At 42.2% G+C, this 25,869-nt stretch overlaps 1 protein-coding gene across 5 annotated transcripts in view; it reads right to left on the minus strand.

The window, feature by feature from the left end:
- Positions 1 to 12,179: 12,179 nt before the first annotated feature.
- The window catches only part of LOC122565160 (cystinosin-like), a 62,046-nt gene continuing 48,356 nt past the window's right edge, over positions 12,180 to 25,869 (minus strand). For 4 of the 5 annotated variants that reach the window (XM_043720856.1, XM_043720855.1, XM_043720853.1 and 1 more), the window contains exons 9-11: positions 25,086 to 25,256; positions 23,810 to 23,927; positions 12,180 to 12,508 (exon numbers count right to left, since the gene is read on the minus strand). In XM_043720856.1, the coding sequence (XP_043576791.1) occupies positions 12,366 to 12,508; positions 23,810 to 23,927; positions 25,086 to 25,256 (432 nt within the window). In that variant the 3' untranslated portion in view covers positions 12,180 to 12,365. Of the gene's footprint in view, positions 12,509 to 20,204; positions 20,333 to 23,809; positions 23,928 to 25,085; positions 25,257 to 25,869 lie in introns of all 5 variants that reach the window. The other variant, XR_006316101.1, reaches the window with a different exon arrangement.

Raw genomic sequence — 25,869 nt, forward strand, 5'->3', positions numbered from 1 at the left:
AATCTCTGACACTCCTGTTTATATTTTTTTATTTTTGGTCGTGTTTATGTTTTTCCCCAGCACCCATGTTGTGTGTACTAACCGTACCTCTTATGCTCGCATCCAAATCATTTATGTAAATTGCAAAAAGTAGAGGACCCAGCACTGATCCTTGTGGCACTCTACTGGTCACAGGCCTCCAATCTGAAAACCACCCCGCCACCACCACCCTCTGTCTTCTACCTTTGAGCCAGTTCTGTATCCAAATGGCTAGTTCTCCCTGTATTCCATGAGATCTAACCTTGCTAATCAGTCTCACATGGGGAACCTTGTCGAACGCCTTACTCAAGTCCATATAGATCACATCTACTGCTCTGCCCTCATCAATCCTTTTTGTTACTTCTTCAAAAAACTCAATCAAGTTTGTGAGACATGATTTCCCACGCACAAAGCCATGTTGACTATCCCTAATCAGTCCTTGCCTTTCCAAATACATGTACATCCTGTCCCTCAGGATTCTCTCCAACAACTTGCCCACCACCGAGGTCAGGCTCATCAGTCGAAAGTTCCCTGGCTTGTCCTTACCGCCCTTCTTAAACAATGGCACCATGTTTGCCAACCTCCAGTCTTCATGTCACCTCTCTTCCTTCTTCCCTCCAGTGTGAAAAGCCTTAGCTCACTCAACCTCTCTTCACAAGACAAGCCCTCCAATCCAGGCAGCATCGTGGTAAATCTCCTCTACGCCCTCTCTAAAACATCTACATCCTATAATGAGTCGACCTGAACTGGACACAATATTCTAAGTGTGGTCTAACCAGGATTTATAGAGCTCTCGCAAAACCTTGCAGCCCTTAAACTCAATCCCCCTGTTAATGAAAGCCAAAACACCATACACCTCCTTAACGACCCGATCAACTTGGGTGGCAACTTTGAGGGATCTATGTATATAGACCCAAAGACCCCACTGTTCTTCCACACTGCCAAGAATCCTGTCTTTAATCCTGTATTCAGCATTCAAATTCAACCTTCTAAAGTGAACCACTTCACATTTATCCAGGTTGAACTCCATCTGCCACTTCTCAGCCCAGCTCTGCATCCTGTCAATGTCTTGTTGTAGCCTGCGACAGCCCTCGACACTGTCAACAACACCATCGATCTTTGTGTCATCGGCAAACTTATTAACCAACCCTTCCACTTCTTCATCCAAGTCATTTATCCATCCACAACTACTCGCTGTCTTCTTTCGGCCAGCCAATTCTGTATCCAGACAGCCAAATTTCCCTGTATCCCATACCTCCTAATTTTCTGAATGAGCCGACCATGGGGAACCTTATCAAATGCCTTACGGAAATCCATGTACACCTTGTTTCCCCAACCTTAAGTAAGCTTTCTTCTTCCTCTTCTGATTCTGAAGTCCAATGGTTAATGTAAATTGTGAATAGCAGTGGTCCGAGCATTGATCCTTGTGGAACACCAGTTCCCACTTATTGCCACTCTGAATAACTTTACTTGAAATGCATTGCTTTCTGTTTTGAAACAAGCCAGCAATGTACAGTATTGTCACTTGTCTCCTGACTCCAGTTTCTTTGATATTTAGTTGTTTGCTATGGGGCACGTAACCAAAATTCTTTTAAATTGCATTTATTGCATTACCAATATCTGCTGTATTACCACTGTGGAAGTTCGCTAAGGTCTGTCTATCAAAATTTTCCCTTTTGAAATTCAGGCTGACTATTTATATAATAAAAAATTCGCATTCTTGATGTTCTTCTAATCTTTTTAGTGAGAATTCTGTTATACTTCCCATCACTGATGTTAATCTGATGGGTCTGTAATTTTCTGGATATGTTCTGCCCCTTTCTCAAATACAGACATGAAATTAGCTAACAATGTCTATGTAATGTTCTCTGAATATTATTTAAAAATATGGATACAATCCATTTTGATCACAAGTGTTTAGTTTGTTTACTTTTATTTAATACATTCTTTGGTCATCTCTTTGTCATTACCTGTGATGTTATCCATTGGATCTCATAATGGCCCCATTCCCATTACAACCTTTCCTTTTTTATGCTGATAAACCTGTAAAAAAAAAGATTTAACTGTTTTCCTGTATGTTCCTTGATGATTTAAGTTCAAGATTTCACTTTGTTGCCTAACCTTTTTTTTTGAGTACCATCCAATCTTGTTGTATATCCTTACCCTACACTTGGTCAATATATTGGGGCGGCATGGTGGCACAGTGGTTAGCACTGCTCCCTCACAGCACCAGAGACCTGGGTTCAAATCCCGCCTCAGGCGACTGACTGTGTGGAGTTTGCACATTCTCCCGGTGTCTGCCCGGGTTTCCTCCCACAGTCCAAAGATGTGCAGGTCAGGTGAATTGGCCATGCTAAATTGCCTGTAGTGTTAGGTGTAGTGGTATGGGTGGGTGGCGGGTCAGTGTGCACTTGTTGGGCCGAAGGGCCTGTTTCCACACTGTAGGTAATTTAATTTAATGGAAAAACCCTCTGATGTTCAGCTGAGTCTTTATTCATGGAGTCTTACTGGTGTTTAGGTTCTTTGCCTTTAGAAAGATATATTTTTCCATTACTTTATGGAACACCATTTAAATGTTTCCCATTTTATTATCTGTAGTAATATGCAAGAGGCACAGAATCCATTTAAGGTCAACAGAGGGCTCTTGGATGAATGATTGTATGGGTGAATGTAGACAAGAACATAGGAAGTAGGAACAGGAGTATCCCCAGCCATTTCATATGATCATGGCTGATCTTATTATGTCCTTAAGCTCATGTCCCAGCCTGCCTCTCAACCTAGGACTGTTGTAGACCAAATTCTGTCTAACTCAGCCTCGAATATATTGAGTGACTGAGCCTCCATTTGTCTTGGGACAAGAGAATTGAAGAAAAACTCTGTCTTAAACCGGACACCCCTAATTTTAAAACTCTGCTTCTCAATGAGTTACATTGGGTTCCATCCAACCCCATCTTATTGTGACTTGGTGATCATTAAGAAACATTCACAGACTCAAACCAAGGCATAACCTTCCAGACTCTACCCATCAGATCTATAACCTACCAGACTCTACCCATCAGGTCCATAACCTACCAAACTCTACCTATCAAGTCTTACTTTTCTCTCCCCTCCTGTGAAGAAGAGGCTGTCGTGGAGCCCACAATCAGCTCATCTCCATGTTAAGTTGAAAGTTAGACAATAAGGAACAGAAGTGATGAACAGTGCTTCTCCCTTTGTCAGCACTAGGCAGGGTTGGATCATTCAGCACCTCGCAGTTCACTCTTTTATTACTCAAACGTTTCCTTCACTGCTTTACTGTTGTAAATGTTTATTGTCAGCAATTTAAATCGCAGTTGGGGCGCCTTTTAAAGATACATTTTCTGTTTTCTCATGATGATTGAGTCTAGTGCGTTGTAAATATTCTAGTGTTGGAAATTACATCTTGTTTCATTAGAGGATTTACCAGCATAGACAGTACATAGAACATTACAGCTCAGTACAGTCCCTTTGGCCCTCGATGTTGTGCTGACCTGAGGAGCCAATCCGAAGTCTATCTATCCTACACTATTCCATTTTCATCCATATGTTTATCCAATCCCATTTAAATGCCCTTAAAATTGGCGAGTCTATTACACCCCTACAACTTTCTGAGTAAAGAAACTACCTCTGACATCTGTCCTATATCTATCACCCCTTAATTTACACCCCTTGTGATAGCCTTCACCGTCCAAGGAAAAAAACTTGCACTGTCCACCCCATTTAACCCTCTGATTATATGTCTCAATTAAATCACCTCTCAACCTCCTCTCTAACAAAACAGCCTCAAGTCCCTCAGCCTTTCCTCATAAGACCTTCCCTCCAGACCAGGCACCACCCTGGTAAATCTCCTCTGAACCCTTTCCAAAGCTTCCACTTCCTTCCTATAATGAGGTGACCAGAACTGTACACAATAATCCAAGTGTGACCGCACCAGAGTTTTGTACAGCCGCAGCATGATCTTGTGGCTCTGAAACTCAATCCCTCTACCAATAAAAGCTAACACACTGTATGCCTTCTTAACAACCCTACTAACTTGGGTGGCAACTTTCACGGATCTATGTACATGGACACTGAGATCTCTCTGCTCATCTACACTATCAAGAATCTTACCATTAGTCCAGCACTATTTATTCATGTTGCTCCTTCCACATTTAATACATTTCATTGAACAAAAGCTCTTTAACATGCAAAAAAAATCATTTTATATATTGTCAAATATGAAAAATGTCTCTAAAATTGAGAAATTGGATATGCAACTATAATTTATCAAGACTTAGGCAGTTCCGGTAATTCAACCTCTCCTTTTGTTATGCATTTTCTGGAAAATAACACCAACCTTGTCACAGTAACTGATCCAGCCCTCAACTATGCTGTTGATGTATTGGAAGATTCTGCAAATGGTGCTCAGATTGCCCAACGCAATTGAAATTCAAGTAAAATTATTTGGGTAGGCTTGTCCCCATCCAGACCAGTTTCCCAGAAACTGCCTGCCAACAATCAGTGGGGTCAGTAGGCCACATTCACTCAGTCTAGGCTTTACTAGGAAGAATCTTGAAGTGAAACATTCACCAAAGGCATGTAACGCTATGCAGGCTGACATGATGGTTAGATGTAGCAACAGCAATGTCTGTTTTTAGTGCACCGTTAATATATTAAAACATTCCACAGCTCTTTGGAGGAGCAATGATCAACTCCAATCAGTCAGTCTCTCTCTCTCTCTGCAGGGGTTGGGGGCTGTTAGCTGGGAAGATGATAGATAGATGAAGTTGGGGGTGATGGTCATAGGTCAGAGGGGAGTGTGGAGCAGATAGGTGGGAAGGAAGATGTACAGGTAGGGCAGTTCAAGAGGTTGGTGCCAAGTTGGGAGGTTGGAATTGGGATAAGGTGGGGAGAGGGGAGGCAAGGAAACTGGTGAAGTCAATATTGATGCTGTGTGGTTGGAGGATCCCGAGGCAGAAGATGAGGTGCTCTTCCTCCAGCTATACAATGGCTTCACACAGCCTCACCCACTTCATTGATTTACTGCAGGATAGCAGCAGTAAATAACGACATGGGCTGCTTCCAGTTCGGGCTTCAGTCGGTGAAGTGATTCAGTCAGCTGGGACCATTCTGAAGGAATTGTTTGCCCAGGGACAGTCCCACATCCAGTGGCCTCCAGCCACCTTTTAGATATGTGCCCTGTTTAACAGTGCATGAAGCTTGGGCTACCCCCCAGGTAGCCACGTCCTTCCTCCTCATTCCTGAAGAAGGGCTTATGCCCGAAACGTCGATTCTCCTTCTCCTTTGATGCTGCCTGACCTGCTGCGCTTTTCCAGCAATACATTTTTAAGCTCTGATCCCCAGCATCTGCAGTCCTCACTTTCTCCTGTAATGTTCTATACCCTCAGTGTGGGGAAGAGGAGAGTTGAATGTGTGCGATTACACTGATTATACTGGGTATTGGAGTTGGACTATTTGTAATCCTTTGGTTGGTGCCAGTGAGGACAGACTGTCGGTTTTTGGTTGAAAAAAATATGCTCACTCCGAAAGAGTGAGCATATTAAAGGAGGGAGACAGTTGGAAGATGAAATGATATGCTGTAGGTCAGGAGTTGAGATACTATGGCCCAAGCAACTGACAACACAGCACATAGTGGTGAGGTTATTACAATGGGGAATATTCAAGGAGGCAGCTGTTTCTTTGGAGTTGGAGGCACTTAGAGGTAATCCAGGCGATGGAGAGATTTGGAAACCCACAATGATACCGTTACAATTGATGTGATGCTTAAATCAGGTGTGAACATAGTTCAGCTAGCAGAAGGGTTAGGGTTGATTGGGATTTGATGTGGGTTCAGACAGGTAGCAGAGTTTTCAATGTTTTCAAGTTCCTGGAAGGCCAGATTTATTTGGAGGTGGACAGGATCTCCAACTGTCAAAGTGGTAGCCAGGTTTCAATTCAATGGATCCTGCTCCTGAACCTGAAACCTGCCATTTTCACCAGGTCAGAAATCACAACACCAGGATAATCCAAAAGGATTATTAGAAAAAGCAAGCTTTCGAAGCCTCGCTCCTTCTTCAGACTCACTACCACCTAAAGGAGGAGTAAGGTACAGGACTCACTGGGGCTTAAAAGAGGAGTGAGGCTTCAAAAGCTTGTGTTTTGAAATAAACTTTTAGATTAGATTACTTACAGTGTGGAAACAGGCCCTTCGGCCCAACAAGTCCACACCGACGCGCCGAAGCGTAACCCACCCATTCCCCTACATTTACCCCTTTTCCTAACACTAAGGGCAATTTAGCATAGCCAATTCACCGGACGTGCACATCTTTGGACTGTGGGAGGAAACCGGACCACCTGGAGGAAACCCACGCAGACACGGGGAGAATGTGCAAACACCACACAGTCAGTCGCCTGAGGCGGGAATTGAACCCGCGTCTCTGGCACTGTGAGGCAGCAGTGCTAACCACTGTGCCACTGTGCCACCCCCACTCGTTGGACTATAACCTGGAATTGTGTGACGTTTGACTTTGTGTGACTCAGTCCAACACCAGCACTTTCACATCATTTTCACCAGGATGAGTGGAGATGAGGGGATTAGCAGATTGCAGTTTAAACATCCATGCTCCGCAGAGGTAGTTGACATATACCATTTTCATTTCTGGAGTGTACAAAACACGACTTGTGGGCTTCAGACATTTTTACAAAAAGCTTAAGGCTGCTGGTTTCACTTTGAGAGGTAGGGTAGGTTTTTGGAGAGGTATAGTTCAGGGAGCCCTTTGGGAAAGGTCAAATGCCATATATGTTAAAAGCAGTCAGTTTCCTTGGTGTTACATGGCAGATTCCACAATCTATCATGATCAGACCAGGATTCTTGCTAGGAATGACTGCTCTAAGTGATTCTCAAGTTTTTGATGTAGGTCTATCAATACATAGAACACAGAACTGTTCAGCACAGGAATGAGCCATTGGGCTGAACATGATGCCAAATTAAACTAATCCCTTCTAACTGTCCTTAGAACACAGAACATTACAGCATAGTACAGGCCCATTGGCTCTCGACGTTGCGCCGACCTGTGGGACCAATCTGAAGTCTATCTATCCTACACTATTACATTTTCATCCATACGTTTATCCAATGACCATTTAAATGTCCTTAAAGTTGGCGAGTCTACTACTGTTGCAGACAGTGCGTTTCACATTCTGAGTAAAGAAACTACCTGCGACATCGGTCCTCTATCACCCCTCAATTTACAGCAATGTCCCTTTGTGCTAGCCTTCACCATCCAAGGAAAAAGACTCATATTGTCCACCCTATCTAACCGTCTAATTATCTTATGTTTCAATTAAGTCACCTCTCAACCTTCTCTGTAACAAAACAGCCCCAAATCCCTCAGCCTTTCCTTATAAGACCTTCCCTCCATACCAGGCAATGTCCTGGTAAATCTCCTCTGAACCCTTCCCAAAACTCCCACATCCTTCCTATAAGGCAGTGACCAGAACTATACACAATATTCCAAATGCGGCCACACCAAAGTTTTGTACAGCTGCAACATGAGCCCGTGGCTCTGAAACTCAATCCTTCTACCAATAAAAGCTCACACACCGTATGCCTTTTTAACAACCCTGTCAAACTGGGAGACAACTTTCAGGGAATCTATTTACACGGACACAGAGATCTCTCTGCTCATCTACATGACCAAGAATCTTACCATTAGTCCAGTACTCTTTATTTCTGTTGCTCCGTCCAAACTGAATCACCTCACACTTTTCTGCATTAAACTCCATTTACCACCTCTCAGCCCAGATCTGCAGCTATTTCCCTCTGTAACCTGCAACATCGTTTGGCATTATCCACAACTCCACCAACCTTTGTCTCATCTGTAAATTTACGAACCCATCCTTCTACACCCTCATCTAGGTCATTTATAAAAATGACAAACAGCAGTGGCCCCAAAACAGACCCTTGCAGTACATCGCTAGTAACTGAACTCCAGGATGAACATTTCCCATCAACTACCACCCTTTGCCTTCTTTCAACTAGCCAATGTCTGATCCAAACCACTAAATCATCTGCAATCCCATGCCTCTGTATTTTGTGCAATAGCCTACCATTGGGAACCTTATCAACACCTTACTGAAATCCACATACACCACATCAACCACTATACCCTCATCCACTTGTTTGGTCATCATCTCAAAAATTCTCAAGGTTTGTTAGGTATTACCTACCCTTCAGAAAACAGTGTAGACTATCCCTAATCAACTTATTCCTCTCTAGATGATTATAAATCTTATCTCTTATAAACTTTTCCAGCACTTTATCCACAACCAATGTAAGGCTCACTGGACTATAATTACCAGGGTTGTCTCTACTCCCCTTGAACAAAGGGACAATATTTACTATCTTCTCACCTTCTGGGCTGCACAATGGCAAACAGAATTTTAATTCTAAAAAGTACATTTTGGGAGGACTAACATTGCAAGCGAGTATACAATGAATGGCAGGATCTGGGTAGAGGATCAGAAGAACCTTGGTTTGCATGTTCACATAACCCTGAAGGTCACAGAACAAGTGGAGGTGTGGCACTGGAAAAGCACAGCAGGTCAGGCAGCATCTGAGGAGCAGGAGAGTCTACATTTCGGATACAAGTCCTTCATTAGAAATAAAGGCCCCTCATTCCTGATGAAGGGCTTTTGTCCGAAATGTCTAATCTCCTGCTCCTCAGATGCTGCCTGACCTGCTGTGCTTTTCCAGCACCACACTTTTTAGACTCTAATCTCCAGCATCTGCAGTCCTCAGTTTCTCCAAGTGGATAAGGTGGTCAAGCCAGTCTGTGGGATACTTGCCTTTATTAGCAGAGACATTAAATACATTTGAACACAGGATATTAGTGAGTAAATAAACAGGTTCTAGGCAGAAACAACTGCACTAAATGAGATATTATCAGCCAGTCTAACATCTTAACTTTTTTTTAAAACACTGCTTGCTCACTGCACCCTTTTCCCAAAGGCAACTGCATAACCACCAACTGCTAAAGAGCCTAACTTTGGAGATCCAACACTTTCCCACGGGATAGAAAAGAGAGTTTTTCGCTCCCACCTGGTGAAGACCATAAGAAAAAGGAGCAGAACTAGGCCATTCAGCCCAATCAAGTCTCTGCTGCACCATTTGATCATGACTAATACGGATTTCTCAACCTCATTATCCTGCCTTCTTGATAAAGAGTAACTCTTAATTCCCCTTACCAATAAAAAAAACCTACCTAGCTCAGTCTTAAACACACTCAATGACTTGAAAGCTTTGGATCTCTCCTAACACTGATGAACCTCAGTTCTCAAACCACTTTAGCACAGACAACACAGAAAAGGCTTCAGGGTGGTTGACTGAGGGAGACTGGAGCTGGGCTGACTGTACTGGGAGAACTACAATCCTAAAGGAGCTGATGTAGCATTAACAGAGGAATGGCCTTGAGAAAGTCTTCATGAATCCAAGAAGCAAACAAAAGCCAAGTCAGATTAAGGAAAAAAGTTAATATTTTTAATTTGACAAATAGTTTATATTTTGAATTTACAGGTTAGAAGTACAAAAGTTAGCTTTACTGAATCAGTAGTGGTTACAAAACAATTTTTATCGAAGTTGTGGATCTAATAGAATATCCAACTGTGCATCAAACACAGACCAAACACTGGAGAGGATGCAGTGACTGCCCACAAAGGTAAAGTTTGTTAAATGTAGGACCAGACCAAATCCAGCCCTACACCTACAGTGAGGGATAGACTTGAATCTCTAGCACCAAATTCAAACCAAAGCATTAGCAATTCCACGAGTTGCCTGAATAATGGCTGAATTAAGAAGGGTTTGGAGTTTTAAACTGGGCATCTATTCTCCATTATCACCAACTCAAAACCGTCTCCAAGCAGTATAACTGTTTAACTGATCAAGTGCAGTTGGCTCCCAAAGACAACTCCCAACATTTGTGACAAGTTTAGAATGTATATTTATGGCGTGACTTGTGGAGTTGTATGTTAGTTCAATTCTTCTTCCAGCAGAGATTATTAAGCATCATGAAGTACTGAGATAAAATGAATCTTTGCAAAGACTTTATCATCCTCTCCTAGCACAAGTGTTTAGTATGTAACTAAGTTGGTTGTAATGATGTGATGACACCATAGTTGGTACAGGGTGTAGTGGGGGTGGGTGGAGTGCACAAAGCCTGGAACAGCAACAGGCCCAAGGGGTTCAACAGGCAAAGAGTCGAGCAGTTCTCTAGCCAGAGATTTCAATCCAGGATGCTCTTTTGCAAGCCCCGTTACATGGACAGTTGGAGAAGCTTGACTATTCTCAGTGGGGGGAAAAAAAGATGGAGGGGAGATTTGACAGAGCTATACACAACACAAAAAACAGAAATGGCTGCAGAAACTCAGCAGCTCCAGCAGAAGAGAAAACAGAATTAATGCTACAAGTTCAGTGACCCTTCTTCAGAACAAAAACAGCTGGGAAATGGGGGGGCGTGGAGGAAGGGTGTGAAAGAAAGCCCTCAGGGATACAAAACAATTTAGGTAGACAAACGGATTGTCAATAAGCCAAAGAAGAAGCTACACAGGTGACAATGAGGGCTATGAGTAAGTGAAAATGGTTGGCTGTGCTGAAAGCTGCGTCGAGAGTGTGGTGCTGGAAAAGCACAGCAGGTCAGGCAGCATCAGAGGAGCAGGGGATTCGATGTTTCGGGCAGGAGCCCTTCATCAGGAATGAAGTTGAAAGGTACCCATTTCATGACAGGAATTGGAGTTGCAGGGGCAGATAATAGAGAAGGGGTATTCGTTTTGTGGGATTGTTAAAATTCGATGTTGAGTTCAACCTTTTACTAGCTATCAATTCTGACTCAAAATACTCACTCCTGCTTTCTCTCCACAGATGCTGCCAGACCTATTCAATTTTTCCAAGAGTTTTTTTTTCAGATCTCTAGCATGTTTTATTTTATTGTATACACAATACAAGCCTGGACTGAGAGAGAAGCTGGTCCTATTGGTGTAAAGATCAAACATCAGAGGACCCACAGTAAAGATAATTGGCAAAATGAATAGGGACATTAGGAATTGTTTCTCATGCAATAACTGACTAGCACCTGGAAGGCATTGCCTGTGCACTTGGTGGAGGCAGGGCTAATTGCAACTTTCAAAATGAAATTGGATAATTAACTGCAAAGGGAAAACAAAATGCAGCTCAAAGCAAAAAAGACATGAATTGCTCTTTCATAGAGTCAGCAACAACAGGATAGGTTGAATGGCCTCATGCTGTAACAATTTGATGACTCCATGAATGAATCAACACATTGTAACCCATGAAGCCTTTTGGCAATCCCTGCTAACAACACAAACAGACAGAGAGGGGAAATCCCTCCAATAAATACAAACAAAATGAAAATGCTCCAAATGTTCAGATGAAACAGCATCTATCGAGAGAGAAACTGACTTCATGTTTCAGATTGATGACCTTTCATTACAGTCGCCAGGGAGGGCTTGCTTATTCTCTGAACGGATTACATTTCTATTTTGAAATTATTCTCCCAAATTTTAATGGATCAGACCAGGATGGGATGTGGCCTTTCTTCTTGCATCAGTGATGAATCCTGGACTAGATATGGGAGTGACACAATAGAAAGATTGTTGGAATGAAAAGCAACTGCTTCCAATGGAGAAACTGAAGCTTTGTAACACTGGAAACCTTTAGTGCGTTTGGAATAGAATATTCCATATCTTCTATTTTAAGCATGATTTGGAGATGGTGGTGTTGGACTGGGGTGTACAAAGTTAAAAATCACACAACACCAGGTTATAGTCCAACAGGTTTAATTGGAAGCACTAGCTTTCGAAGCGCCGCTCCTTCATCAGGTGATTGTGGGGGACACAATTGTAAGGCACAGAATTTATAGCAAAAGTTTACAGTGTGATGTAACAAACTATACATTGAAAAATACCTTGATTGTCTGTTGAGTCTTTCATCTGTTCGAATACTCAAAGACTCAACAGACAATCAAGGTATTTGTCCATGTATAATTTCAGTTACATCACACTGTAAACTTTTGCTGTAAATTCTGTGCCCTACAATTGTGTCCTCCACTATCACCTGATGAAGGAGCAGCGCTTCGAAAGCTAGTGTTTCCAACTAAACTTGTTGGACTATAACCTGGTGTTGTGTGATTTTTAACTTTCCATTTTCAGCACCTTGATTTTACCAAATGATGCAGTTAATGTTTTTTCAAGCACAATTGCTTTTGATGATCTTGCATGATGTTAGAAATTCCCCTTGAATAATTTTCAGAGTTTGGATGTATTGTGCAGAAATAATCTCAGTTATCTGTGTCGATTGGCTGGTAGTCAGACTTCTGTCTGTACAAACAATAATGCTGTACAATGAAGAAAATGTCAAATATAACAGAGAACAATCCAAGGCCAAACTTTGTTGGGTCTCCAAAGATCAGCAGCCATTCATCTGCAAAACAAATTAAACACTTGTTCACCAAACAGTTATGATTTCAGGCTTGAACAGATCTGATCTCATGCACCCTTTAAGCACAGACCCCCCGCCAGTCAGCAGAAATTGGATTTTTCAACAGCAGCTTCATGGCCTTTTTTATTGAGACCAGCTTTTAATTCCAAATTTAAAGAAAATAATTTGAAATCATGATTTGGAGGTGTTGGTGTTGGACTGGGATTGGGGGGGAACCAGGTTAAAATTCACAGACAACATGGAAATGAACTGAAACCAACATGACCATTCTAAAAGATGAAAGACTGAAGCTAACTTAGTTTAATATTACATTCCATGACACTGGAGCCCTGTTGCTATAAAGTCTGTGCCTTATAATTCTGCTCCACAATCGATTAGATTAGATTACTTTACAGTGTGGAAATAGGCCCTTCGGCCCAACAAGTCCACACCGACCCGCCAAAGCGCAACCCACCCATACCCCTACATTTACCCCTTACCTAACACTACGGACAATTTAGCATGGCCAATTCACCTGACCTGCACATCTTTGGACTGTGGGAGGAAACCGGAGCACCCAGAGGAAACCCACGCAGACACAGGGAGAATGTGCAAACTCCACACAGTCAGTCGCCTGAGGCGGGAATTGAACCCGGGTCTCTGGCGCTGTGAGGCAGCAGTGCTAACCACTGTGCCACCGTGCAGCAATTAACATTTTAATAAAGTTGAAGCAACAATTGCCAAGACTCCAACTCTTTGTACAAAAGACGGAGACACAGTGCTATTAATAAAAGCGTACAACATACTTCAGCAATTTGTCCAAAGCCAGGACTTGGAAAGTGTGGCAAAACGGACAGAAACCTTCTCTGCCGAGAGGCCGGAGAAGTTTTCAGAATGCAGGCCATTCAGCAACTCAAGTCTGTTCAATGACATCAGGGTTGGCTGCATCAAAGTTTTGTTCCTGAATCCTTAATATAATTACTTTACAGTTATTAATCTGTTTTAATATTTGACATTATGGACCCTTTAGCAGCAACTTTTAGGGGAGAGTTTCAGATTTCCACTACCCTATGGTAAAGATTTGTTTTTGAAGAGTCTGGCTCTAATTTTAAAGTTAATTCCCCTTACTCTGGACTCCCTCATCAGATATATACTTTCCATCTCAACTTTTAAATTCTTTAAAAATCCTCAACACATTGAACAGATCACCACTATTCAAAAGGAATACAAGCCCAGTCTACGCGAACCCTTTTGGCTGCAATATCTCATGAAGATATAACAATCTCCAAGCCCAGTGTACCTTTCCTGAGTTGAAGTGTCTAACATGAGGTTTCTTGCCACCATCTTTTCAATGGGACTTGGCAATGGATGATATCTCATGAAGAAATGAAGAATGCGTAACCAGAGCTGTATATAAACAATAGCGTAGCATCTAGCCCTAAGATGTCTAACCTTGAGTGAAAAAAAATAAAATAGGCAAACTAGCGAGCAAAGTTAACATAGATTGTTCCTGGAATTTAGATAAGATCCATTATAATTATACAAAATGTAGAGTTACTAGAGTAGAAAATAAATGTTGTTCTTTTCTTTGCAAACATCGGAGATCTTACGAGAATGAAGAACTGACAGAAAATGAGAAGGTTTGTGTGTCTGTAATCACTGTAAAATAGGTGAGTTATATACCAAAACAAGAGGGCAATAAAGTAACTAATGAGAGTAAGGGAATTCAGGTGATTAGTATCAGAAAATGTATTGGAGAAACTGGATACTAAAATCTGGCAACTCCATAAGACATGAAGGTCTATATTCTAGAGTTCATTAAAAGATAGCTTCAAGGGTAATGGAGGAGTAGTCATGATTTTCCCACATTTCAGAGATTCTGGAGCAATCTCAGTAGTTTGGAAGTAACAAATACAACACTGATTCAAGAAAGGAGAGCAAGTAAAGAAAAGCAGCAAGACTATTAGGGCTGACATGAGTTTGAGGAAAAGATCACAGGTTTACAGCATAGAAACTGACGATTCGACCCAAACAATTTATGCCAGTGTTTATATTCCACTTGGATCTCCTCCCATCTTTCCTCATAAATGTAAGTTAAATTCATTGGACCACAGTTGGCTCTGCTGCACAGGATAGGAACACAAAGTGTGGGAATTCAAAGTAATAGAAGATTCAGTTGCAAGGGGGATATTTCTGTCGCTGCAAATAAAACTCCAGAATACTGGCTACAGAATATTCCTGAGTGGGAGAAGGAAGAGCCAATGGATATGGAGCACATTGGCACCAATGACAAAGGATGAGATCCTAGAAGTAGAACATGGGGAATTGGGAAGCAAGTTGAAAAGTAGCACCTCAAAGAGGTAGTGGTCTCAGGATTACTATCAATGCTGCTAATTAGTCAGAGCAGAAATAGCCTCACAGCACCAGGGTCCCAGGTTCAATTCCCACCTTGGGCGACTGTCTGTGTGGAGTTTGCACAATCTCCCCATGTCAGTGTGGGTTTCCTCCGGGTCCTCCAGTTTCGTCCCACAGTCCAAAGATGTGCAGGTCAGGTGAATTGGCCATGCTAAGTTGCTCATAGTGTTAGGTGCATTAGCCAGAGGGAAATGGGTCTGGGTGGGTTACTCTTCAGAGGGTTGGTGTGGACTTGTTGTGCTGAGGGGCCTGTTTCCACACTGTAGGGAATCTAACCTAATATATCAGTTAAATATATATCAGTGGCTGGAAAGGTGGTCCATGGGTGAGAGCTTCAGATTCCAGGGGCACTGGGACTGGTTATGGGGGAGGTGGGACCAGTATAAACTGGACTGGTTATACTTGGGCAGGATCAGGACCGATACCCTAGAGCCAGTATTTGCTTGTGTGGTTGGGGCATAGTTAAGCTGGAATGGCAGAGGGGGTTGGGAACTGAAGGAAGCTGACGAGGTGTAGACAAACAAGGATGATAAGAAATGAAAGAACAGCAAAATGTAAGAACGATAGACAAGGTAATCAAGGGCAAGAGGCAAATGGGACCACATTACTTAGTTAAATGATTCAAAATGGCAAAAATGCAAGCCGAGAGTTTTTACTTTGTACCTTCAGATACGTTCAGAATAAAGGTAGATAAAGTGACGGTGCAAATTGACTTAACGGATATGATTTCATAGCCACTACAGAGATGTGGTTACAAAGAGATCAGAATAACCAGAGGGAGAACAGGAGCCCTCAAGGACCAAAGTGGACAGGAATATGTAGAACCACAGGAGACGGGTGAGGCCCTTAATGAATATTTCTCCTGTCTTTACCGTGAAGAAAGATATGAAGGCTTGGATAGCTAGTGGTCATATCTTGGGGATAGTCCATATCACAGTAATGGTGGTTTTGGATGTATTAGAAGGTATGAAGGTGGATAAATCTCTTGGTCCTGACCAGATATATCCAAGAACACTGCAAGAGGCTAGATAAGAAATTACAGGGGCCCTGGCTGATATTTTTGCATCATCGTTAGCCACAGGTGAGGTCCCAGAAGATTGGAGGGGAGGGGATGATGTGTCCTTATTTAAGGAGGGCTGCAAAGACAAAACCTGGGAATTATAGACCATTAAGCCTAACATCTGTGCAAGGTAAATTACTTGAGAAGATTCTGAGATAAGATATGCATGCATTTGGAAAGCCAGGGTTTGATTAGGAGTAGGCAGCATGGCTTTGTGCATGCGAGATCATATCTCACAAATTTGTTAGAGGTTTTTGATGAAGTGACCAGGAAGGTTAATGAGGGCAGGGCAATAGACGTATTCTACATGGAATGCAATAAGGACTTTGATAAGGTTTCACATGGTAGGCTGTTCTGGAAGGATAGATTGCATGGAATCCAGGGGAGCTGGCAAATTGGATACACAATTGGCTTGATGATAGGAAGCAGATGGTAATATGGAAGAATTCTTGTTGGACTGGAGGCCTATGGCTAGCGGAGTACCACAGGGGTTGGTGCTGGACCCATTACCGTTAGCTATCTATGTCAAATATTTGGATGAGAATGTACAAGGCATGAATAGTAAGTTTGCAGATAAAATAGGAGATATCGTGGATAGTAAGAAAGGTTATCAGAAAGTGAAGCAGGATCTTGATTAGCTGGGAAGTGGGCTGAGAAATGGCAAATGGAGTTTAATATAGATAAGTGTAAGGTCTTGCATTTTGGAAAATCAAATCAAGGTAGGAGTTTCATGTTGAATGGCAAGGCCTTATGGAGGGCAGTGAGACAGGGGGACCATGGTGTTCAGATGCATGGTTCTCTGCAAGTGGAGTCACAGGGAGACAGGGCAATGAAGAAGGCTTTTGTTACACTGGCCTTCATCAGTCAGGGCATTGAGTATGGAAGTTGGGAAGTTATGTTGTAGTTGTACGGGACATTGGTGAGGCTGCACTTGGAGCAGTGTGTTCCATTTTGGTCATCTTGCTATAGGATGCTATTAAACTGGAAAGAGTGCAGAAGAAATTTACAAGGATGTTGCCAGGACTCAAGGGTCTGAGCTTTTGGAAGAGATTGAACAAGCTAGGATGTTTTTCTTTAGAGCATAGGAGACTGAGGGCAGGACCTTATATAAGTGTATAAGGTCATGAGAGGCATGGATAGGGTGAATGCACTCAGTATTTTTCCCAGGATTGGGAATCAAGGACTAGAGGGCATCAATTTAAGGTTTGAGGGGAAAGAATAAAAGGGAACCTGAGGGGCAACCTTTTTTTTTTAAAAACACAGAGGGTGGTATGCATATGGAATGAACTGCCTGCGGAAGTGATTGAGGTGGGTATATTAACAACATTTAAAAGGCATTTGAATAAATACATGGATAGGAAAGGTTTAGAAGGATATAGACCAAGTGCAGGGAAATGGGGTTAGTGCAGATGGACATTTCAGTCAGCATGGATGAGTTTGGGCCAAAGGGCCTGTCTCTGTGCTGTTGGACTCTATGACATGGCGACTCTAACTGGGAGCAAAGCATTCAGGGATATTTGACCTTTCAGAAAAGCAGGAGGAACGGAAAAGGTGATGTGGAACACTGTTAATAACAGACAAAGTGAGGACAGTTGTGAGAGATTCTCTCAGCTTGAATAACGAAGAGTCCATTTTTGAGGAGGTAAATAACAGCAAGGGAAAGCTGGAGTAAGGTATAAACTCCTCAGCAGTAGCCACACTGTAGGAAAGGATATAAATCAACAAATAACAGAGTATGTAAAAAGAACAGAATAATAACTATGGCTGGCTTTAATCTTTCTGACTGGATCAATTCAGAAAGGTCGCTACAACAGCTAATTCAGAGAGTACATTACAGATAGTTTCCAAGAGTAATAAGATCTGCAGCCAGCCAGGGAGCATGCTATCTTGGATCTGATAATGGTAATGAAGCAGCTTCAACAAACAACCTCAGTAAAAGATCCCTCAGCAAATAGTGATCATAAACAATATTACATTTTACCAGACCTAGTGGATCAGAAACAATAGCGTTTAACTTAAAGAAAAGAGAATTACAATGAAATGGAGTTAAAGTGGATTGGGCTCATAGATTAGCAGGAATGAGTGTAAGAAAGACAAACGTTTATAAAGAGGTCACCTATGGCTCTCACCAAACATATATCCCATTAATAAGGAAAGATATTTATACAGTGATAAAGCAACCATGGCTAACTAAGGACAGTATAAAGTTGAAAGAAAAAGTATATTAACGGAAACAAAAGTCAGTGATAAAACCAGAATTCAGCAAAGTAGAACTAAAAAAACAAAAACTGAGGGCAAACTACCAAGGAATATTAAAAAAAAGTCAGTTTCTTTAATTATATGTTTAAAAATGTTCAAAGCAAAGATAGATCCTTAGGAAATTAATCTGATGAGATAGTTATGTAGAACAGACTGGCAGAGGAGTGAAACAGATATTTTGCAGTCTTTACTGTGGAAGATACTTCTAATATTCCATTAACACTAAAGAATATGGGAAAGAGGTTATGTAACATCACTAGAGTAGTAGTATTAGATAAGCAAATACTTTTTTTTTCATCATCACTTTGGGACTTGGACATCACTGGCCGGCCAACATTTATTGCCTATTCCTAGTTACCCTGTAGGTTGACCCACAGTGCTGTTGGGGAGGGAATTCCAGGAATTTGATCCAGCAGCCATGAAGAAACAGCAATATATTTCCATGTCAGGATGGTGAGTGACTTAGAGGGGAACAAGCAGAGGTGGTGTTCCCATGTATCTACTGCCCTTGTGCTTCTAGATGGAAGTGGTCATAGGTTCGGAAAGTCTAAGGAGTTTTTGAGAATTTCTGTAGTGTATCTCGTAGATAGTACACACTGATGCTACTGAGCGGCGGTGGTGGAGGGAGTGGATGTTTGTGGGTGTGGTGCCAATCGAGAAGACTGCTGTGTCCTTGGATGGTGTCAAGCATCTAGAGTGTTGCTGGAGCTGCACCCATTCAAGCAAGTGGGGAGCATTCCATCACCCCACTCCTGACTTGTACTTGTAGATGATGGACAGGTTTTGGGGAGTCAGGCGGTGAATTGAACTGCAGTATTCTTAGCTTCTGACCTGCTCTTGTAGTCACAAGGAGGAGAGTCCAGTTCCATTTCTGGTCAATGGGAACCCCAAGGATGTTGACAGTGGGGCAATAGCCTGAAACGTTGATTCTCCTGCTCCTTGGATGCTGCCTGACCTGCTGCGCTTTTCCAGCAACACATTTTTCAATCAGTGATGGGGCAATGATTAGATCATCTCATTGGAGGTTGTCTGGCATTTGTGCAAATGTTACTTGCCACTTGCCAGTCTAAGTCTGGATATTGTCCCAACCTTGTTGCGTCAGAAGGTAGGCTGCTTAAGTGTTTAAGGTGTCTCGAGTGGCGCTAAACATTGTATAATCATCAGTGAACATCCTCACATCTGATCTTACGATGAAGCAGCTGGAGATGATTGAGCCTAGGACATTACCCTGAGAAACTTCTGCAGAGATGTCCTGGAGCTGAGATGACTGACCCTCCACAAACACAACCATCTTCCTATGTGTCAGGTATGGTTCTAACCAGTGGAGAGAATTTGCACATAGATAACCTTTGATTTGTTTTGCTAGGGCTTCTTGATGCCACACTTGGCTGAGTGTGGCCATGATGTCAAGGGTGGTCACTTTTGGAATCCAGTTCTTTTGTCCATTTTGAACTAAGATTATAAAGAGGTCAGGAGCTGAGGGACTCTACTGGAACCCAGTGTCAGTAAGCAGGTTATTGCTGAGCAGGGGCTGCTTGATAGTACTGTTGATGATCCCTTCCACTACTTTACTGATGAGAGTAGATGGATGGGTGGTAACTGACTGGGTTGGACTTGTCCTGCTTTGTGTACAGGACATGCCCTGGCAATATTCCACATTATTGGGTAAATACCAGTATCGTGACTGTTCTAGAATAGTGTGGCTAGGACAGCTTCTATTTTGCAGCAGTTTTTTTGATATCATGTGGAATGAATCAAATTGGCTGAAGGCTGGTATTTGTCATACTGGAGACTATTGGAGGAGTGAGAGATGGATCATAACTTGGCACTTCTGACTGAAGATTGTTGCAAACGCTTCAGCCTTGTCTTTTGCACTTGTGTTGGGTTCTTCCATCGAGGATCTGTGGAAGCAAGTTGTTTAATTACCCACCACCATTCATGACTGGATGCGGCAGGATTACAGACCTTAGATCTGATCCATTGGTTTTAGGATCACTTAGCTGTGTCTTTCACTTGCTGCTTATGCCATTTGGCATGCTAGCCCTGTTGGCAGAGTCAGAAGACACAGATTCTGTCTGGGCAGAGTTGAGGAACTACAAAGGGAATAAAAAGACATAGATGGGAGCTGTAAGAACATAGAGCAGAAAATAAATCAGGGGATAGAAAAGATGTCAGAAAGACACTATTGCACAAATCACAGGCAACTTCATTAGGCATGTGGACTGGGAAAATCAGGTTGGTAGCAGGTCCCAAGTAAAGGAAATGATAGAATGTCTACAAGATTTTTTTTGAAGCAGTTTATAGTAGAGCTCACTAGGGAACAGCAATTCTGGATTTCGTGATGTGTAATAAGACAGACTTGATTAGGGAATTTAAGGTGAATAAATCCTTTGATGTTGTGCTTTTAATTTGGGTAAATGAGAGATATTGCACTTTGGTAAAATGAACAAAGGCAGGACTTATGCAGTTAATGGTCGACTCCTGGGTAGTGTTATCAAACAGAGACCTAGGGTTCAGGTACATCGGTCTTTGAAAGTTGCATCACAGGTAGAACAGGGTGGTTAAGACAGCATTTAGTACACTTGCTTTCATTGCCTTGGTCTTTAAGTAAAGGAGTTGGGACATCATGTTGAGGTTGTACAGAACATTGGTAAGGCCACTTTTAGAGTACTGTGTACACATCTGGTCACCCTCATAGTAAGGTGGTTATTAAATTGAAGAGGGTTCAAGGAAAGATTTACCAGGATGTTGCCAGGACGAAAGAGTTTGAGTTACAGGGAGAGGCTGGGACTTATTTAACTGCGGTGTAGGAGGTTGAGGGCAAGTTAAAAACTCGGGGGTATATTTTTAAGGTGTCATAGAATTGTACAACAAGAAAACAAGAGTCAAGAGTGTAGTGCTGGAAAAGCACAGCGGGTTAGACAGCATCCGAGGACCAGGAGAGTCGATGTTTCGGGTAAAAACCCTTCATCAGGAATGATGATGAAGGGCTTTTGCCAGAGACATTGACTCTCCTGCTCCTCGGATGCTGCCTGACCTGCCGTGCTTTTCCAGTATTACACTCTCTACTCTGATCTCGAGCATCTGCAGTCCTCATTTTTGCCCAGCAAGGAAACATACCCATCAGTCCAACGTGTCCACACTGACCAGATATCCTAAATAAATCTAGCCCCATTGGCCAGCATTTGGCCCAAATTCCTTTTAACCCTTTGTATACCCATCCAGATGCCTTTTAAATGTTGCAATTGTACCAGCCTCTACCACTTACTCTGGCAGCTCATTCCCTATGAACATCAGCCTCTGCGTCCCTTAGATCCCTTTTAAATCTTTCTCCAAGAGGCAATCTAAAGTATTTAGTGTGATATGGGCCAAATGAAAATCATGGGAGCTTGGCCGGCAGAGACAAGTTGGACCCAAGGGTCGAAATTTCTGTACTTTACTACTCTAACGCCCCAGTGTACAGCGATCACGATATGATATTCATCCTGTAGTTTGAGGGGGAGAAGCTGGAAAAGGATGTAATAGTATTGCCTTTGAATAAAGATAATTACAAAGAGAAAGGGGAGCATCTAGCCGGAGTTTATTGGAAGAGGAACATAGCAGGGAAAACTGCAATAGCAACGGCAGGGGTTTCTGGGATAATTCTGGAGACAGCAGAAATTCATCCCAAGAAAAAATGGGAAATGTATCCTGCAGAACTCCATTTTGAAAAAGACCCCCTTATCCCCACTCTCTGCCTTCTGCCAGTCAGCCAATCCTCTCTCCATGCTAGTATCTTGCACCTAACATTATGGGTTCTTATCTTATGTGCCAGTTTCTTGTATAGCACCTTGCTAAAGGCCTTCCGTCCACTGGCTGTCCAGTAATTTGCTCATTACCACTGCAAAGAATTCTAACAGATTTGTCACACATGACATCCCTTGACGAAGTACTGCTGACTCCACAATCTCATCCTTAATAATGGACTCTAAAATTTAGCCCATGACTGAGGTCAGACTAACTGGCCTAGAATTTCCTTCTGTGAGTACTGAGAGCAGTTTTAGTCCCCTTAAGGAAATGTATTATTTGATTGGATGCCGTTCAGAGAAGGGTCACAGGGATGATGCCCAGTATGGAGGTATTGCCTTATGAGCAAAGACTAAACAGGTTGGAACTCGACTCACTGAAATCTAGAAGAGGGCAGGTGGTCTTTTGAAATATATAGGATTCATCAAGGGTTTGACAGGGTAAATATTTCTCCTCATGGGAGAATCTAGGACCAGATGGCATAGTCTAAGAAAAAAGGGGCATCAATTTAGGATTGAAATGATTTGAATTTCTACTGAGGGCTGAGTGTCTTTGGAAGTCCTTGTGACAAAGAGCTTTGGAGGCAGAATCTGCGTTTATTTATGATCAATAGGGGAATATCAAGGGATATGGGAAAAACACAAAGGTGGATGTGTAAAATGTCAGATCAGACATGAACCTATTGAATTGTAAAGCAGGTTTGACAGTCTGAACAGTTTACTCCTATTACTATTTCTTAATGTATTCTTAAGTGAATTCAATCACTCCCACATCCTCTCCTCTTACAGTAGAGAAGTTTCTTCTGAGTTCTCAATTGTCACCAAGAAATTTGATCTTATATTGATGAGTCTTCCTATCAAGGGGAATATTCTCTGCATCCACTCAAAATCTTTCAATGTTAAATCCTTCTATTGAGTCACCCACAACTTTCTTTCAGAGAAGGAACCCAGTCTTTCCCATATGTAAACCCACACATACTGTCTGTAATATTTGTAAATCTTCCCTGCACCCTCTCCAATGCCTTGATAACCTATTTATAACATGACAATTAGAACTGCACACAATATTGTGTCACCAAACCAAGAGTCGATATGTCCCTATTGTGTAAAGTGCTAGTTTTTTCTAATGACCTTTCTAACCTGTGACGTAATATTTGGCAATTAGCACATCGGGAGCCCTTGTTTCACAGGTGTGGTGACAGTTGCCTTGACTACACAGTCTGTGGAGAAAACAAACAGACTTGCAAAGTCACCAAGAGCAAGTTTACTAGAATGGGTTTAACGATAAGCAACTTCAATTTAGTAGAGAGATTCGCAAAACTCTAATGGTTCTCCTTACAGCAGGGAAGATTAAGGGGAGATTCAATCAAGGTGTTCAAAATCATGATGGGTTTTGATACGATAAAACGAGATACTGTTTTAAGGTAATCACCTAAAAAACTAGAGGGAAGGTGAGGTAACTTTTTAAATGAGTGAGTTGTGATCTGTAATGCACTGGCTTACAAGGGTGGTGAAAGCAGTTTCATTACAAGATTTAAAAATAAATTGGATAAGTATTTGCAGAGAAAAATGGCAGGGCTATGAAGATGGCAGAGGAATGCAGCATAGCTAGGTAGCTGGTAACTGGAAAGCATTTGTATTGCAGCCATGGTGCCGAATGGAGATGGGAACATGAGAAGCAGAATGCCAGGATCTCTGATCCCTGTACACATACTCAACACAGCCATTTACAACTTCAGTCATTCCAGAGTGAACATTTCAATCCAGATAAAAATCAGTCATTACCATTGTTATAAGACTGTAAGAACATCTGTACAATGCTGAAACTTCCTCCAGTGAAATCTAGCAGCACATTCCCAATCGACCAACCAACTGTGCTCTTCCTGCGATAATTCATATAGGCCTGGAGAGAGTGTGTTAATGGAACATTCACAAATCAAGAGATAATCATAGTAACTTTCAAAAACTATTCACTGGAAGGCACATCAGACACACTGCAGAGTAGTGTACTGGATAGGAACATTTGCCTGAGTGGGACAGATCAAACCATATAGAGAGATGAGACTCCTTTTTTTTAATGATTAGATTAGATTCCCTACAGTGTGGAAACAGGCCCTTCGGCCCAACAAGTCTACACCGACCCTTCAAAGAGCAACCCACCCAAACCCATTTTCCCTTTGACTAATGTACGTAACATGTAGGGCAATTTAACATGGCCAATTCACCTGACCTGCACATCTTTGGACTGTGGGAGGAAACTGGAGCACCCAGAGGAAACCCACACAAACACGGGGAGAATGTGCAAACTCCACACAGTCGCCTAAGGTTGGAATCGAACCTGGGACGCTGGTGCTGTGAGGCACCAGTGCTAACCACTGAGCCACCATGCTATTTATCCTAACATATATCCTAACAGACAGAATTTAATCCAGGTCATGTCCTGAAATGACCTTTCCTGCAGAAGGTTCATTGGACCCAAAAAGTTAACTCTGCTTTCTCTCTGCTGCCAGACCTGTTTTTCCAGCAATTTGTTTGTCATCTCTGGACTTTGTTTCCATCATTGGTGGGAAATTTCTAGAATATTTTTCCCTTCATTGATCCAGCATTCTCTCCTATTCCCCACAGGATTACAGAGAGGGGATATCCAGTTAGGATCAGATAAGGCAGTTGGGCCTTTAATGAACTGATTAGTGTTAATGACTCAACAGATCTCAATCTTTTCTCTCAGCCTAAAGCTTTAAGGCAACCACATAGCTGGGATCAGTAATGTAAAGGTCAGTGCTTGGTCCATTTGCGAAAGGTTGGTGACTCCAGCTACTCTTGAACAAGAATCCTTTCAAGCATTCTTCAGATTACTGTCACGTCCCAGACATTAATGTCACAGTCAAATCCCTCAGCATTTCCATACTTTTGTACATCTAAAGACTCAGACATTGTAGCCAGAGAGGCTGCAGAATTCTGCACGCATCAACACCCAATTTACAAATCACCAAAGACCCCTCCTTCCAATTGACTGTACCCTGTGCAGACTACCCCTCAAACCACGATCCCCTTTACCTACCTGGGGCACATATTTGATGACTGTTATTACAAGTTTGATGTAGGAAAAATAGTAGAGGTACTGCAGCCACGTGATTTTATTCGCGACAGTCACAAACAAAGTGATAAGGGCAAAAAGCCATGCAGCCACCAGCAATCCAGTAGTAACTTTTGAGACTTTCTGCTCCCCTCGCTGTTTGAGAAAAGGACAAGGCAGACAGTCATGATGAAGCATTACCATAAACAAAGACTATGAACAATATAGCTTATAAGTATCAAAAACAAAGGACTCAGAAGAACCAGGTGCAGAATGCAGCACTACACCACCCTCCTGCAATCAGGAAAAAAAACAAAATGAAAATTGGCATTTGGGTTTTCAGAAGATGCCTCTTTAGAGAAACTGCAAGAATGAAGGTGAGAGATCAAAGGGAGTGCAGCAGCCTAGACAGAGAGATGCCAAGGAAACAAAGCACAGAACTGGCGTAAATAGTGTTTGCGACAAGTTTTGAAATGTATCTCAGATCTGTGCTGGGGCTTCTTTCTCTCCATTTGTGAACGGTTGGAAGCAATGCAACAAAAATTATTTTAAAATTGCAGGAGGGCACCTGCCAGGTACTAGACAAGTTCACAACCGAGAAACGAGAAGTAGTACATTCACATCTCTAACAAAACAGTTCAATTTAATAGAGGAATAGAGGGGGGATCCAAGATGGCGGCGACCCAGTAAGACTGAGTCTATAGTGCTCCTCCCAAGACTTGGGCACAGTGGGTCACCTACCCAACAAAACAGTTCAATTTAATAGAGG

Source organism: Chiloscyllium plagiosum, chromosome 31, assembly GCF_004010195.1.
Source record: "Chiloscyllium plagiosum isolate BGI_BamShark_2017 chromosome 31, ASM401019v2, whole genome shotgun sequence".
Taxonomy (NCBI): domain Eukaryota; kingdom Metazoa; phylum Chordata; class Chondrichthyes; order Orectolobiformes; family Hemiscylliidae; genus Chiloscyllium; species Chiloscyllium plagiosum.